This window comes from Plenodomus lingam (assembly GCF_022343315.1).
Source record: "Plenodomus lingam strain CAN1 chromosome Unknown contig_8, whole genome shotgun sequence".
Lineage (NCBI taxonomy): Eukaryota > Fungi > Ascomycota > Dothideomycetes > Pleosporales > Leptosphaeriaceae > Plenodomus > Plenodomus lingam.
Genome location: NW_027093972.1, coordinates 187,190 through 201,499, shown reverse-complemented (window position 1 = coordinate 201,499; position 14,310 = coordinate 187,190). Strand labels below are relative to the sequence as shown.

Below are 14,310 nucleotides of genomic sequence, written 5' to 3'. Positions count from 1 at the left end.
TGCAAACCATCCATCTCACATGGCCAATCTGCTGTTCATGGCCGACGTTCTAGCGTATTCTCCTTACTGAATAACACCCCAGAACCTCTCGGCATTGAACGTCGCGGCCCAGTCAGACTTCCATTCCGAGTCAAACGCACTGAAGATGAACATATCGCTATCAAAGTTCGCGCGGATAGAGTCAAGGGCCATGCGCTGATTGTCCGGCGACGGCACAGCAGCACCATTGGCATCGCCCTGGTGCGGCCACCCAGACTCGGCGACAACAACGCGATCGGTGTTGCAGGCCGACTTGACACGTTCAACCTGTGCCTTGACAAATGTGCCGGCATCCTGGGCCTTGGTGTTGGTGTCGAAGAAGCCGTGGCAGTTGACCATGACCACGTCAGAGGCTTTGCAGATGGCTGGGTTGTCCATCATGGCTGGAACGGTTTCGACCGCACCGACAGGACCTTGGTACCCGAGTTCACGGAGTTGGCCTCGCGCCGTGTTGATGGCGTCGATGACAGCGGACGCAGTCATGTCGTGGTCGTTGACGCGCTCATTCTCTACAGCGAAGAGCTGGACAATGTCCCACTTACCATCGGCGTACGAATCAATTGCGCCCTTGAGGGTCTTGATGACGGTGCCGAGATCTTCGCCGTTGCCACCAGTGCTCATGTAAGCGCCTGTCATGAGCGTCTGGCCGTTCTTGATGGCATTCTTCACAGCAAGGGGAATGATGTTGCAGCCCATGCCGTAGATGCGGACAACTTGATAGTCCTTCATCCTGGCAAAGTCGCTGGCAATCTCATCCGCCGTCTTGCAGCGAGTAGAACCCTTGGACCCGGCAAAGGGATCGTAGGCGATTCCGATGGGAAGACGACCGTCAGCTGCATCCTGTTTGGTGGGCACTTCTGGAGCAGGCGCGGCCGAGGATGAAGGTGGAGGAGCGGCGCTCGAGGTTGGGGGCAGAGGCTCCTGGATAGAAGGGGATAGTACATAAGTAGATTCGACCGCAGTAGAGGATGCGGCTGCCTCCGTTGTAGCTTTGTCCACGTCGGCAATAGTTGGCTCAGGTGACGAAGTAGCAACATCAGATGACGGCAGTGCAGTTGTAGGAGCTGGAACGGTCGTTCGAGGCGCCAAAGAGAACTCAACCGTAGGCTCAATTACTCCAGACGTGGTAGAAGGTACCAACGCTGCACTGCTGGTAGTCGCCTGAACCGTTGATGTCGTGTAGGGCGCACCGCTCTCATCGACGTAAACAACAGCATCAGTGATGGTCTGAGTGACGTAGACAACCTCGGTGATAAGTGCACGCCTGAACTCTGTGGGTTTGTTAATAAGCTCCCCTGTGCCTCACGGTAACCTGGCACCACATACTCAGAGGACGTCCACTCGCCGTGCCCAAAAGGCAACTTGCCGCTGCCAGAGCGCTCGCCAAAACGATGGACTTCATGGTGAGGATGAAGCGAATGTTATGGAATGCTTGAGGAGAAACTGCAACGTAAATTTGCTAGAGTAATCGAAGAAAGGTAACTGAGTGCTTGGCTGGAATGCAGTGGTGGTGGTGGTGGTGGTGGTGGTGGTGCAGCGCAGGTGTATTTGCGGGGGAGCAAAAATAAGGAGTGACTGCCGCCTGCAGCTGGTGAAGAAGAAGAAGAAGGACAAGGAGAATCGGGCTTGCCGAGGGCGTGAAGTGAACGAGAGGGATGTGTAGAGAGCGTGGCAGGGTGTATGAGGGGGAAGAGTAGGTGCGAGCAAGGGAGTATCACGACGTCCCTGGGTAGGGTAGTCTGACTCCTGCCTGTTGTGACACACGTGCCTGGCGTGCCTGCCTGTCGGGGAAATTGGGCTGTGCGCTAGCCCCGCCAGCGTTTGCCTTGTGCGATTGTGAGGAAGTTGGATCCAAGCCTATCGTCGTTCGAGACATGGAGGTGAAGTCGGGCAGTGATGTGTGTCCCGCGGAGTCCATCGCGGGTGAAACGCAAAGGCGCAAGTAATTCGAGGACCTGGGAACTGAAACACCAACTCGCCGCGGGCAAACGGTATCGTGAAGGAAGACTGGCACGGTAAAGTGTGTTTGCGTCCCTTGTGACCAAGGCAATTTCACAGCTGGGTAGACAATCGGTAGTGGAGAAACACTGTGCCCTGAATGAAGCAAGCCGCCAGTCTCAACAAACACGGTGTGTCAGGCGAATCTCCTGGCGATGGAGGACAATCAAACTCGAAATGGAATACCTACCAATAGTAATGAAGAACTCGCGCGTGATGTGTTGGGTAACGACCAAAGGTACTGTTGCTGGCAAAGCACAGGCAGTCTAACACCCTGTTCCATTGGATATATCTCCTTTAGCTTGAACACTTGCCCTACGCATTGGCTACGCGAAGTCGAATGAACATGTTGAGTGAGGAGTCGAAGTGATTCTGTGAAATGAGCGTGCTTCTAGGGCCCTGGCTATGCTGGTTTGGACAGGAAGACAGGAAGACAGAAAGGGAAGAGCTTGACGTGGCACCTAGTAGAAAAGTGAACTGAAACGAGGAGAAATATTGTCAATGGATTGGTTCTGGGGAAGAGAAGAAATGACCATGGAAGCATCTTGTGGCTTGATGTCCAAATGTTTGCGTGTATATGTCGCTACTAGACCTGCAAGGAGACCAACTCGTTGCCTTGATTCGGATACGTAGAGGAGGCACATTCTTGCAGTGAAGCGTCAGAGACTAGGTAGGTACCTGGGAAGATGAAGTAAACATGACAGACAAGACAAAGACGGGTCCCAAGGCGTGAGTGGGTCCTTGAACTCGTTTCTCTTCCATTTCGCTATCCATGAAGAGGAGAAGTGGGTGAAGGGACAGCCAACGACCAAAGTTTGTCTGCGAAGCTTTGGCGAAAAGGACTCTGGGGGGTCAGACAGTCCATCCGTCTTATGGGCACGTGACCCACAATTGTAACCATGAACCTGTCCAGCTAAGGTATGCCACCGGCCGAGGGAACGCTATCCCCTCGAAGCCCGAACGCGGGGCACTTTTCACTCCTCGCTCACACTTCAAAACATCACCGCGTCTCCTTGCCTATGCGCTTTGTTTGGCATTGCCAGCCGTACGTAGGAATGTCCCAACATCTTCCAATGCTCTACTCCTGTTCATTTCGTTCTAAACATCTTCTATTAATGCTGCTAGACAGCTACGCAGAAACATCTCAAGCACGTTGCAGGCTGTGTTCTAGCACACTGTACGCACACACACACACACACACACATCCAGCATCTAAAACCAAAAAAAAGGGTCAATGCACGGCCAGCCACGCACACAATCCACAGGCGACACAATACAGCCCGTGCGCGCACTTAGCGACCCGCACCTCTGCCCCCGCCCTCGCACACATCGAAAGTGATTTCACCCAACTATATAATACAAATAACCGACAATTCTCAATTGTGCAGTGCGAGGATTTGTACGAACTCATTTCTTGCCTTTTACCAGAAGTGACCGCGAGTCCCGCACAAAACTGCACTTAACAAATCTTTGGAATCAATCATCACCTATTCGTGGGTTCGAATCTTTCTTTTTGCCCTTTTTTCCATTCTTTTTGCCCAGGTCCTTCTTGATTAGACGAGGTAAAGACTAGTACGACGACGACAAAGACAGCATATAGGTATCAATGTAACATAGAGTTTGTTTGCTAGAACAGAATAAAAATCATTCTTGATTGTCACCTATCCTTTGACAAATCCCATCGTGCACGACAACAAGACTAGCTACCAGGATATCCATTCCAACTAACACTTCATCCTAATCCCCCTCCTCTTCTCATTCTCCCTCCACTCAAACATAAACTGCACCCCGGTAAACAAAGCCACACATGCCGTCGCCAAAAAGCTCCACCCACTATACGTCCCAAAGATACCCGCAACCAACTCCTTCAAGCCATCGACGCCCAGTGAGAAGCCCACCAGATTGGCCGCCATGAGCATCAAAATCTCGCCCACGGCACCCACGCCACAAAGCCAACGATACGCATCCGGGTTATCCTTCCACTTCTTCTCGGGAAACATGGCGCTGGCGATAATCTCCGGCAGCACGAAGAGTGTCACCAGCCAGCCCCACATCAACAGTCGGAGCTGGATGTCATGCCAAATCGCAATAAACGTAAACACCATGAGGTAATTCACCACTTGCCGCGCTTTGCCCCACAGCCCGGGCGCCCTGCTGCCGCCCAGCGGGATGTAAAGGTAGCGCAGAACCCACTTGTTGAAGCTGCGATGCCAGCCGCGCCAAAACTGCGTGACGCTGTAATTATCGCTCATGCAGCGGACCATGTTCTCCGGTGCATCGATGCCGTCGAGGAGGGCCCAGAGGCGGAAAAAGCGCCAGGGTATCAGGAGTTTGAGCCAGATGTGCTTGAGGTTGAAGAAGCCGAGCATGCTGAGCTGGGCGGGGGTGTAGGCGCTCCAGCTGGGTTTTGCGTGGAAGATGGCGACCATGTAGAGGTAGTGGATCATTACTTCCATGGTCAGCAGCACAACGGCAAACCGGAGGGCGTACATGAGTATGCGCTTGGTGGTGATGCTGTGGGTGCGGTAGCGGCATTGCGAAATATAGTCATTGAAGGTGAGAATAGGGCCCGCGAGGTAGAGGGGCGAGTACATTGCGTAGGCAAAGTAGTTGCGGAAGGAGAAGTCGCTGGGTTTTGCAGGGATGGTGACGCGGTCGCGTTCTGACAGGTTGGAGGGATCAAGTTGTTTCTTCTTGATGTCGTTAGTGAGATATCAAGGGGAAGGATCGAGAATGGTATAACACACTTCCAAGGGGCTGCTGCTATTCTGAGAGCTGAGAGACCAATAGTAGTCAAGGTTGTAGCTTATGAGGCGTAAAATGGTGAAGTTGAAGAGGACTTCCCAACGAGGAATTAGCCCACCGTAGCTGTCGAGTGTGTGGCCAATGTTGTAGGCTTCTTGGCCTTTCTCTGATGCCACAGATGGAAGAAAAGTACCAATGATACTAGCGTACGAGTAGCCTCTGGAGAATTCATTCGCAAACAGAGTACCGACGTTGAAGATCCAAGTGGCGGCGGGCACATAGGACCGGGGAATCTTCTTTGCAATGCAGTAATTTGCATACAGAATGGCAGCAATCTTGAAGGCCGAAAAGCCATGCAAGGCAACGAGGAAAATTGCAGCGAAGATAAGGTCAAACGAGATGCGTTGATCGAGGCGGGCATCTGCAGCAGCTGCAGGAGTCAAGCCCATGGTCAGACCACCCTTTCCAGCCGAGGGACCAACTTGAGTGTAGGTTCCTGCTCTCCAGAATGAATCGTAAGCCTTGCGAAGAAGAGGGTGTAGCATTACTACGAGGAAAAGATAGGGTATGTTCTGCCGGAAGCCAGCATACTGCGCGTCGACATTGTCCTGAGAAGTCAGTCACCAACATGTGACATAGGCAAAGGCAACATACCACTTTGCGCCCTGGTATCCAGCCGTCTGAGAGCAGGTGTGAGAAGTTTTTGTAGCTTGCATGTGACTCTAAGTGCAAGTTAAAAGGTGCTCGCTCTGGTTAATAGTGTTTGGTACAATACATACCTACAGATGAATCATGCACAAGCTTGATCATAAAGTAAATACTCGCAGAGATGGACACGTAGTAGAAGTAAAACTCCAATGTGCGCCATCGAGGCGGATGAACATGTTCGCCTGGACTTGGGCTTTTTCCTTTGGCAGATTCTACAGGCAATGGCCGGACTGGGTCGAGTTTCGCTTCCTCGAGAGCCTCCCTCGGGGGTGTCGTCGCTGGCACGATGAAGCGGGTATCGAGGGTGTCCAGCGAGTACAGTTGGCGGATAAATCGGAGTGCCATGATGATTCCTAAACTATCTCTTCATCATCTGTCCACTATCCCTTTCTTATCCCCGTGGGAGTGTACAGAAACGTGTGCGGGAAGTGGGCGGGTGTGGTGACAGGTGGTGATGATGGTGGAGGTGAGCTCCGCAACTTCAACTGACTGGTCCAGTTCGCGTCTTTGCGACAGCTTCCCTTGAACAACCCACGCCTCGGCCCTACGAACCCACGAACCCACGCTCACACAACCCCGCGCAGATCTGATCACGCGTCAATTGCTGCCGGGAACTGACACCACACACGCAACTCGACCGTATCTTCGCGCAAGCGATAGTTGCGAGCAAAATGAGCATTCCAAACTCGACGACCGCGCCTGCTGCGGGCGAGTACGCTGGAGGTAGCTATCTATGTGTTCTATGGAGATTCACTGTGCCCATGTACTGATCCTCGGCTCTAGATGAAGTCTCCGCGATTGTCCTCGACCCCGGCTACTCGACCGTACGCGCTGGCTTCGCCGGTGAAGATGTGCCCAAGTCCGTTTGTCCGTCCTTTTACGGCGAAAAAGACGGCTCCTACCATTTTGGCGAGAACGCGATACATGCGCCCACGGGCGGGCACGAGATCAAAAACTACTGGGGCAGCGATGGCATCGTCCAAGACTGGGACATTGCAACGAAGCTGTGGGAGTATGCCATCACCAGCAGGCTCACGGGCGCAAAGCCCGGCGACCCGTCAAGAAACGGGCTAAACGATGGGACGTCAAACGGCGAGGCTACAGACGTGGACATGGAAGGCGTAGAGAACAACGAGAAGCCACTGGAAGACAGCCCGCTGCTCGTCACAGAACCCGGGTGGAACAGCGCAAAGGCACGGGAAAAGTACATTGAAATCGCCATGGAAGACTGGGGCGCACCCGCTTTCTTCCTGCAAAAAACGGGCGTGCTGGCTGCTTTTGCCTCTGGCAAGTCCTCGGGCATCATCATCGACGTGGGCGCCTCGCACACGTCCGTCACGCCTGTCCTCGACGGCATGGTGCTCCGCAAGGGCGTCATGAAGTCCCCCTTGGCCGGCAACTTTGTGTCGTCGCAAATCCGCCAAATCTTCAAGCAAGCCACGCCCGAAATCCCCTTGGTACCACACTACATGGTTGCCTCCAAGACGCCCGTCGACGCCGGCGCGCCCGCCCAAGCGACGTACAAGACCTTTGACATTCCCCCGACCGCCTCCTTCCGCCTCAACGAAGAGGAGCGCATCCTCACGGAGTTCAAAGAATCCGTCGTCGAAGTCTGGCCCGGCCCCGGCCGCTTCAGCAACGGGACCAACGAGGAAATCGCAAAAAACACGCCCGGCCGACCGTTTGAAATGCCGTCTGGGTGGAACCAAGTCTTCACCTCTGAACGCTTCCGCGCCGCTGAACCGCTCTTCGACGCCAGCGCCGCCCTCCCCGTCGACGGCATGCCGAAGCCAAAGGACGAACAGACGATTCCCAAGCTCGTGCAAGCCGCCGTCGCCCAGGTCGATGCGGATCAGCGGCCCATGCTGCTGTCCAACATTGTGGTCACGGGTGGATCCACTCTGCTGTACAAATTCAACGACCGCCTGAATTACGAAATCAATGCGCAGTATCCCAGTACGCGGAATAAACTGATTGCGCCGGGGAGTGTGGTGGAGCGCAAGTATGCGGCGTGGATTGGGGGCAGTATTTTGGCGAGCTTGGGCAGCTTTCATCAGCTGTGGATTTCGAGGAAGGAGTACGAGGAGCATGGGGCGGGCATTGTGGAGAAGAGGTGTCGGTAGGTTTGGGCGGGAATGCCAGGAGCAGGAGTAGGACAAGAGGAGAGCGGGGATTTTCTGTCTGCTCCTTCTTCTCCTCTAAGAGATATTGTACGGATCAGGGCAGATGGCGTTCATGGGAGTGAGTGGGGGAAAACCAAAACCGTGCAAGTGATGTGAGGCTGTCTGGAAACCAGTATTAATGCAATGTAGCCCATAGTCCCATATGTTTACAACAAAAAAAGTTTCAAATGTCATCATCGTAATCGTATTGCCCTTTCTATGTGGCCTGGCTAGGTACCTTTTTTGCACCTTCATGTGTTGGACTATGGCCACTTTCTTCCGTGTTCATAAAGCCATGTAAGTACACTCTCCTTGCTCTACTCGTCATCGATTACTCTATGAGTCTACATCCATCGTCTCTGCAGTGGCTGTAACATCGTCGTCCTTGAGCTCGTGTACAGTTACGTACTTGCTAATCTCCTCTTTGGTGATGATCTTCTCATTCAGCACCGCCGTCGTACCCCGCGGGAAGCGGTAATTCCGCTGCTTGGGCACCCTCGTGTTGGGGGTCTTGTAGTTTCTCATCAGCGTCGTCTTCTCCTGGGTGATGACCGCCACATCGACATTGCTTCCTGAGCCCAAATCGTTCCAGATACCAGCCTCGATGGCGTTTGCGCACAGGGTAACGGCATCCTCGCGCGACATTTCGCCCTTCCACTGCGTCTCGAAGACGGACATGGCGGCCAGCGAGCCAGAGCCCATGGTCACATAGGGCAGCTTGTCGGTGGAGCCGTGGGCGTGGACGGTGAAGAGGTGGGCGCCGGTGGGGTCACAGCCAGCAACGACAAGGTAGGCGCCAATGTGGCCCTGGTGGCGGAACAGATGTTGCTTGAGCATGGTCATGCAGGTGACGACGCGGGGCTTGCGACCGGTGGAGAGGGCGTGCAGTTCAAGATTCGACGAGATGATGGCCGTGGTGAACTCGGTGTCTGCCGCGGTACCGGCACCTGCACACCAGATCTGGGGGGAGATGAAGTGTAGCTTTTCGCAGTTCTGTGCAGTGCGTGTTAGTCGGGGAGAAAGGGAATATCACTGTCCGATCGATGGAGGATGCAGTTGGAGTATGGCGGGGGGGATGGCGTACCTTGTCTGCGACTATGGGGCCGCTTGTAGCTCGGGTATCTGCTGCAATGACGACGCCGCCGTCGAAGAGACAGCCCACAATCGTTGTTCCTGTGCTGGTTGCCTTGGGCAGTGGAATACCCTGGGCGTGAAGGGCCGCATTGCGGTTGTGGTTGGAGAAGTCGAAGCCGCCCATGATGGTTTGTTGGGTAGTTGGGGCTGTCCAAGGGCGTGGTATGGATATATGAAGAGGCAGAAGCTTCCTCCTGTGGATGAGAAGGAAGAAGAAGGAGAAGCTCTGTGCTATGGCGGGCTGGTGGTCGTGGTCGTGGTTGTGATTAGGCGGCGAGTCGGCGGCTTGTGTTATACGTTCTCATATACTCTGCCGGGCCATTGGAGGAGGTTGCGTAGTAGCTGTCGTGCCTGGGAGCTCGGGCCTTGGCGACTGACTAGCTTGCAACAACTAAGCTAAACTTTGGGGAAACAACAAAAGTACGCGTTGGGGAATTTGAATGCTCCAAGTCCCGATCGCTGCTCTGTTCTGTCTGTTCTGTTCGCTGGTGTCGCATACTTTGGCCGCCGTACTGCCTGTCCCATAATTGAACCGCCCTCGGTTGCACGATTTGGCCCATCGCCGGCGACATCCATCCTCCTTCCTTCTGCTCTTTACGGTAACCGTACCGTACCGTGCCTGCATTGTACCTCGTTCCATCCGCATACCTACTCGCGCGCGCCCTAGACTCCCTCCGATGACATAGCGACACATCAAGACGCGAAAACCAGGCTGCACTGCACAAGTTCTCACCGCGCAAGAGCTTCCGCGACCCATCTGACCCTCTACCATGGCTTCTGGCAATGCGCCAACCATAGAGACTGGCCCAGAGGTGCAAGAGGTGGAGACAGAGGTACGGCCACTTCCCATGCGACACAGTCAAACATTCGTGGAGGAGCGCTAGCTAACATACAGAACAGCACTTGGGCTTCAAAGTGCTGGCACAGGGCAAGGCAGGACCCAAAAAGGTCAAGATCCTCCCACCATGGCCCGCCCATCAGCTTCCAAACACCTCCGCCACCCTCCTCTCCATATCCTCCAAGCAGGGCCTCTTAGCCGCCGCCGGCCCAGGCACCCTCATCGTCACCTCGACCGAAGGCGTGCGAAAAGCCTACCAGAACCAGACTCTCTCCGAGACCATCACAGACGCAGGTGATGCCCGACTCGAGCAGCGCGATCTCGATGTGGTCGCCGACTTTGCCGTCGACACAGGCCTGGAAGTCCCTACACTGCGCCATGTCGCCTTCTCGACCGACGGCGATTTCTTGGTCATCTCCGCCGAGGAGGGCGGGGGTCTGGCAGTGTTTGACACGGAGAAACTAAAGGCTGGAGACAAGAACCCTCGGTCTCAGATCGGTACCGACAAGACTGCGATTCGCGCCCTCCAGCCAAATCCCATGCCTGAGTTGGCCCACTACTACGCTGCCGTTCTCGAGACTGGGAGGCTGGTCATTGCCGACGTGGAGAATGGTGCGACAAACACGATCAAAGAGGACGGTGTTAGCTGCGTGGCTTGGAGCACGCGTGGAAAGGCCGTCGTTGCAGGCCTACAAGACGGTAGTGTCGCCATCCTCCTGAGCGACGGAACTCTAAAAGGCGTGGTGCCACGTCCTCCTGAGGTGGACGAGAGCTTTGCTGGTAAGCTATCGGTCAAGATGAACATGTATACAACCGGCCACTAACCAGCCATAGTCACTGGTCTATCCTGGCTGACCAACGACGAGTTCTTCATTATCCACTCGGTCAAACAGCAAGACCCGGAAGACGCCCAGGACAGCAAGTACCACTACGTCAAGAGCAACAAAGGATGGACAAGCTTCAAATTTAGGGAACTCATCTGGGATCCAGTTGCGCCATCACGAGACGGCATTCCCCGGCCACTGCCTCCTCGTTTCTCTGCTATGCGCCTACGGAACTGGCAGCCGGATCTCGAAGACATGCTCATCGTCACCAACTCACATACAGACGCCATCGTCGTCTTCGCGTCGACTAGCAAGGCCATTTCTCCTGACCAGGCCGGCTGTAACGAGCTCATGCTCGTTGGTGTCGACGACTCCAAGAAGGCTGCTGTGCCGCGGACGGTCTATGGAGAGGATACAGATAGTATTTTTGTCGGCGAAGCGCTCGATCTTTCTAGCACAGAAAAGATCAGACGGCCCATTCCCGCACTAGAAGAGATTGAGGAGGCCCCATGGCCGTTACCCGCGTACATGGCTCTGACACATGAAGGAGTGTTGGCATCGTGGTGGATAGTTTGGAATCGATCCATTGAGGCTGGCACGCGCTATCCTGGTCTCATCTTTGGCAGCCCCGAGACTGCACAGGCAAGCACTACGCCTGCGAAACCCACGCCACAGCCGGGTTCCGTCTTTGCTCAATCTTCTACTCCAGTCTCACAGATTCCACAGGCCTTTAGCAAGCCATTGTCCACTTTTGGTACACCACCAAGCTCGCAGGCTGGCAATAGTGCATCTGGCTTTGGCTCCACAACACCATCTACACTCATGAAGCCCACTCCCCCGGGCTTTGGTACCCCTGGTTTTGGATCGATTACTCCAGCCTTTGGAAAACCTGCACAGCCAGCATTTGGCGCACCCTCATCAATAGGTAAGCCGGCATTTGGGGCTCCTTCAGCCATTGGTCAACCTGCCCAGCCAGCTTTCGGAGCCCCATCGGCCATCGGGACACCTGGTGGATCGGGCTTTGGAGTTGCAGGTGGATTTGGCAGCAAGGCGTCTCCTTGGGGAGCACCGCAAGCTTCGCAGAGTCAGGCAAATCCATTCTCGGCTGCTGCCAGTGGTGCGTCTGGGTTTGCCAAGTTTGGACAGACTGGGCCAACCGGAGGTTCCACGTTCTCCAGCTTTGGTAGCAATGGTGGCACTCAGTCGGGCTTTGGCTCTCTCGGACAGAGTCAAGAGAAGCCTGGTTTTGCTGGACTGAAGGCCCAACCAAGCTTTGGGTCCACCGTCACAGTCGAATCTGGTGCCGGGTCCACGCTTCCTTCATGGGCCAACACACCCGCACCGAATGGCTCGATATTCGGACAGAATAATAAATCGTCCTTCAACACAGCCTCATTCGAGTCGAAAGAGTCTGACATGAGCGATGTGAACGAGGCCGAACGCCGGCAGAGAGATGAGGCCACACCGACACCACAGAACCCAACGGCGAAGCAGCAAGATAAGCTGCTCTTCGGCCTTGCAGGTGGCTTCAAACTCGGTACCACCTTCGCAAGCGATGGCACGGCGAAGGATGATCCGGCGAAGCCAGCAGCTCCCGCGAATGGTTCATTCTTCGGGAGCGATTTTTCCAACACGCTTGGATCTGTTGACGTGAAACCTCCTGCTACCCCTCCGAAGGAGACACCAGAGAATGGCTCTACTACGCCGGCGTCACCGTCAAAACAGCAAGCCCTATTTTCTAGCACCACTCCTGCCAAAGCTAGTGAGACTCCCAAGGCAGCCCCATCGGCTAAAGAATCGGCAACTCCCATCGATGATGCACCCCTTCCTCCCGACTTCACCAAAGTCAAGCCACCCAAGGTTGATGATGCGCCCCTTCCCCCTGACTTTATCAATACTCCATTGCCCAAATCAAACAAGAAGGACCTGCCACCTCTAGCCGGGAGCCCTGGGATCAAAGTCCAGGCTCCCGGTTCGTCACCTGATGCTTTGCCTCTCGACGATGATGAAGAAGAAGACTTTGAAAACGTCGAGGATGAAGCACGTGAGGGCGAAGGCGGTGAGGAGAATGAGGAACAAGACGAAGAGGAGGAGGCATCTTCCCCTCGACGCGAAGCTTCAAAACCCCAGTCGTCTAAATCTGCTGGTTGGAATTTCCAGGAAAGCGCCAGTCAATCTCCACGCGTCTTCCCATCTGCACCCACACCACCGATTGCAAAGTCGGGCGCTACATCGCAGTCTGGTGGTAGCGCCTCACCGGCTCAACCTACCTTGTTCGAAAATCCTCCAAAACCAGCACCTTCGTCTCTCTTTGATCAGCCGGCTCAAAAAAATGGGCCCTTTTCGTTCGCTCCGACATCAATGACTGCCAAACCAAACTTCCCGCCTCCGAAGAATCGCACTCAGAATCTCCGTTCACCAAGCCCAGTTCGATCAGCTTCGACTTCAGCAATGCGAGCCCGAAGAGAACCACTGGTTGCCCCAGGCGCAACACTTAGCGCTTCCATGCAACAATCAAAGCCACCCACTCCCCAACCACAGGTTTCGGATCTGGAGGACGAAGAGGATGAGCGTATGCGGGAACAACTCGCGCGTCCAATCGAACCAATGAGGACTTTAGATGACTTCGTCGCCTATCAAAACTATACTGGAGGCTCACCAAACAAGACGGGCCATGCTGCTCAAATTGAAATGATCTATAAAGACATCAATGGCATGGTCGACGCACTTGGCTGGAATGCACGCTCCATAAAATCCTTTACTGAGTACCACAAACAGCCGCAGTCTGGTCACCGTGTTGATCGTCGCACGTTGGAAGACGTCCAAGACGAAGGGCAGGACGGCTCGTGGTTCGAACGATTTGCAATGTGTGAGATTGAAGCATTGAAGTCTCTGGAGGATGAATTGGAACAAGAGCTCGATGCAGGCAGAGTACAAGATGTGCTCGGCATGCTTGCCCAGCTTGCCCGCTTGCTCCGTGAAAAGGCGAAGCTGATGACCCGTCTCAACGACATACGCCGACAAATCATCAACCGAAAAGACCCAGAAAAGACGCAAGCTCTGCGAAACGCGCCGCTACCCAAGGAAATTGCCGACAGCCAAAAGGCTCTTCGCAACGATTACGCACAGCTCCTCATCTCGCTCCAAAAAGCCGAAGAAGCAGCCGCTATCCTCCGCACAAAACTCGCCTCTCAGAACGCTTCCAACGGCAAGACCAGCGCCGTCCCCACCGTCGAAGCCGTTAAGAGCACCGTTCTAAAACTCACCGCCATGGCGGAAAAACGCAACAACGACATTCTACTCCTCGAATCCCAACTCCGCAAGATCGGCCTGACAGATCCCAGCAGGCCTTCCTCTGCTGGCTCACGCACCCAACCACAAGCCACACCGCGCCGTGGTCGCAGCGGCAACAATCACAACAACAATACTACCGCACTCCGCACCAGCACAGCCGAAACCCCCTTCGCAACTCCACCTACTCGTAGCACACTCAGTCTCCGCGAACTCAACCGCCGCGCGCTCACGCCCGAGGTCGAGCCTTTTCCGACGCCTACGAACAAGGGTTATGGACTCTTTTATACGCCTCGCGAGGATGAGGACGGGGAACCATCAACGCCGGGCAGGGAGTTGGCGCGGATGAGCGAGGTGGTGGATGAGCATATTGAGGGGTTGAGGGTTGCGGCGGGGAGAAGGAGGGATGTTGCGAGGGGGTTGAGGAGGGCGCTTGGGGAGAGGGGGGTTAGGGTTACGAGGGTTGGGTGAGATTAGTCTGATGGGCCTTTGAGGAGATGAAGAGTGAGAGCATGGTGGGATTGGGGTATTCTTTCTTTGAAAATTCTGCACGAGGATTGCAGAGTAAGGA

The 14,310-nt window shown here is 54.8% G+C and overlaps 7 protein-coding genes across 7 annotated transcripts; 3 read left to right on the top strand and 4 right to left on the bottom strand.

Moving 5' to 3' along the window:
• Window positions 1-63: 63 nt before the first annotated feature.
• IAQ61_010110 (uncharacterized protein) lies at window positions 64-1,441 on the bottom strand (the record flags this gene model as incomplete). Its single annotated transcript, XM_003841435.2, has 2 exons — window positions 64-1,310; window positions 1,366-1,441. The coding sequence occupies 2 exons, from the start codon at window positions 1,439-1,441 to the stop codon at window positions 64-66; spliced, it is 1,323 nt and encodes a 440-aa protein (XP_003841483.2).
• A 312-nt stretch (window positions 1,442-1,753) lies between these two features.
• Window positions 1,754-1,957, bottom strand: IAQ61_010109 (uncharacterized protein; the record flags this gene model as incomplete). Its single annotated transcript, XM_003841434.1, has 1 exon — window positions 1,754-1,957. One exon carries the CDS (start codon window positions 1,955-1,957, stop codon window positions 1,754-1,756), a length of 204 nt encoding a protein of 67 aa, XP_003841482.1.
• Window positions 1,958-2,950: 993 nt separating this feature from the next.
• Window positions 2,951-3,671, top strand: IAQ61_010108 (uncharacterized protein; the record flags this gene model as incomplete). Its single annotated transcript, XM_003841433.2, has 3 exons — window positions 2,951-3,082; window positions 3,163-3,214; window positions 3,267-3,671. Coding segments are annotated over 3 exons (294 nt in total), but the record flags the coding sequence as incomplete, so codon positions are not given.
• Window positions 3,672-3,686: 15 nt separating this feature from the next.
• On the bottom strand, window positions 3,687-6,021 carry IAQ61_010107 (uncharacterized protein). The gene is made up of 4 exons (XM_066098663.1): window positions 5,562-6,021; window positions 5,437-5,504; window positions 4,785-5,390; window positions 3,687-4,730 (listed from the first exon to the last, which is right to left on the bottom strand). The coding sequence occupies exons 1-4, from the start codon at window positions 5,833-5,835 to the stop codon at window positions 3,762-3,764; spliced, it is 1,917 nt and encodes a 638-aa protein (XP_065951208.1). The 5' UTR covers window positions 5,836-6,021; the 3' UTR covers window positions 3,687-3,761.
• A 140-nt stretch (window positions 6,022-6,161) lies between these two features.
• Window positions 6,162-7,613, top strand: IAQ61_010106 (uncharacterized protein; the record flags this gene model as incomplete). Its single annotated transcript, XM_003841431.1, has 2 exons — window positions 6,162-6,213; window positions 6,274-7,613. The coding sequence occupies 2 exons, from the start codon at window positions 6,162-6,164 to the stop codon at window positions 7,611-7,613; spliced, it is 1,392 nt and encodes a 463-aa protein (XP_003841479.1).
• Window positions 7,614-7,988: 375 nt separating this feature from the next.
• Window positions 7,989-8,910, bottom strand: PUP1 (proteasome core particle subunit beta 2; the record flags this gene model as incomplete). Its single annotated transcript, XM_003841430.1, has 2 exons — window positions 7,989-8,645; window positions 8,737-8,910. 2 exons carry the CDS (start codon window positions 8,908-8,910, stop codon window positions 7,989-7,991), a joined length of 831 nt encoding a protein of 276 aa, XP_003841478.1.
• Window positions 8,911-9,201: 291 nt separating this feature from the next.
• IAQ61_010104 (uncharacterized protein) lies at window positions 9,202-14,210 on the top strand (the record flags this gene model as incomplete). The annotated part of the gene is made up of 3 exons (XM_003841429.2): window positions 9,202-9,619; window positions 9,687-10,404; window positions 10,459-14,210. The coding sequence occupies exons 1-3, from the start codon at window positions 9,557-9,559 to the stop codon at window positions 14,208-14,210; spliced, it is 4,533 nt and encodes a 1,510-aa protein (XP_003841477.2). The 5' UTR covers window positions 9,202-9,556.
• Between the last annotated feature and the right edge of the window lie 100 nt (window positions 14,211-14,310).

Bases quoted from the DNA above. Each gene is read 5' to 3' on its own strand.
- IAQ61_010107 (XM_066098663.1), bottom strand. From the start codon at position 5,835: ATGGCACTCCGATTTATCCGCCAACTGTACTCGCTGGACACCCTCGAT. The intron at 5,391-5,436 runs GTATGTTGCCTT...CTGACTTCTCAG, and splicing joins GGATACCAGGGCGCAAAGTG to GACAATGTCGACGCGCAGTA. The intron at 4,731-4,784 runs GTGTGTTATACC...AACGACATCAAG, and splicing joins ATAGCAGCAGCCCCTTGGAA to AAGAAACAACTTGATCCCTC.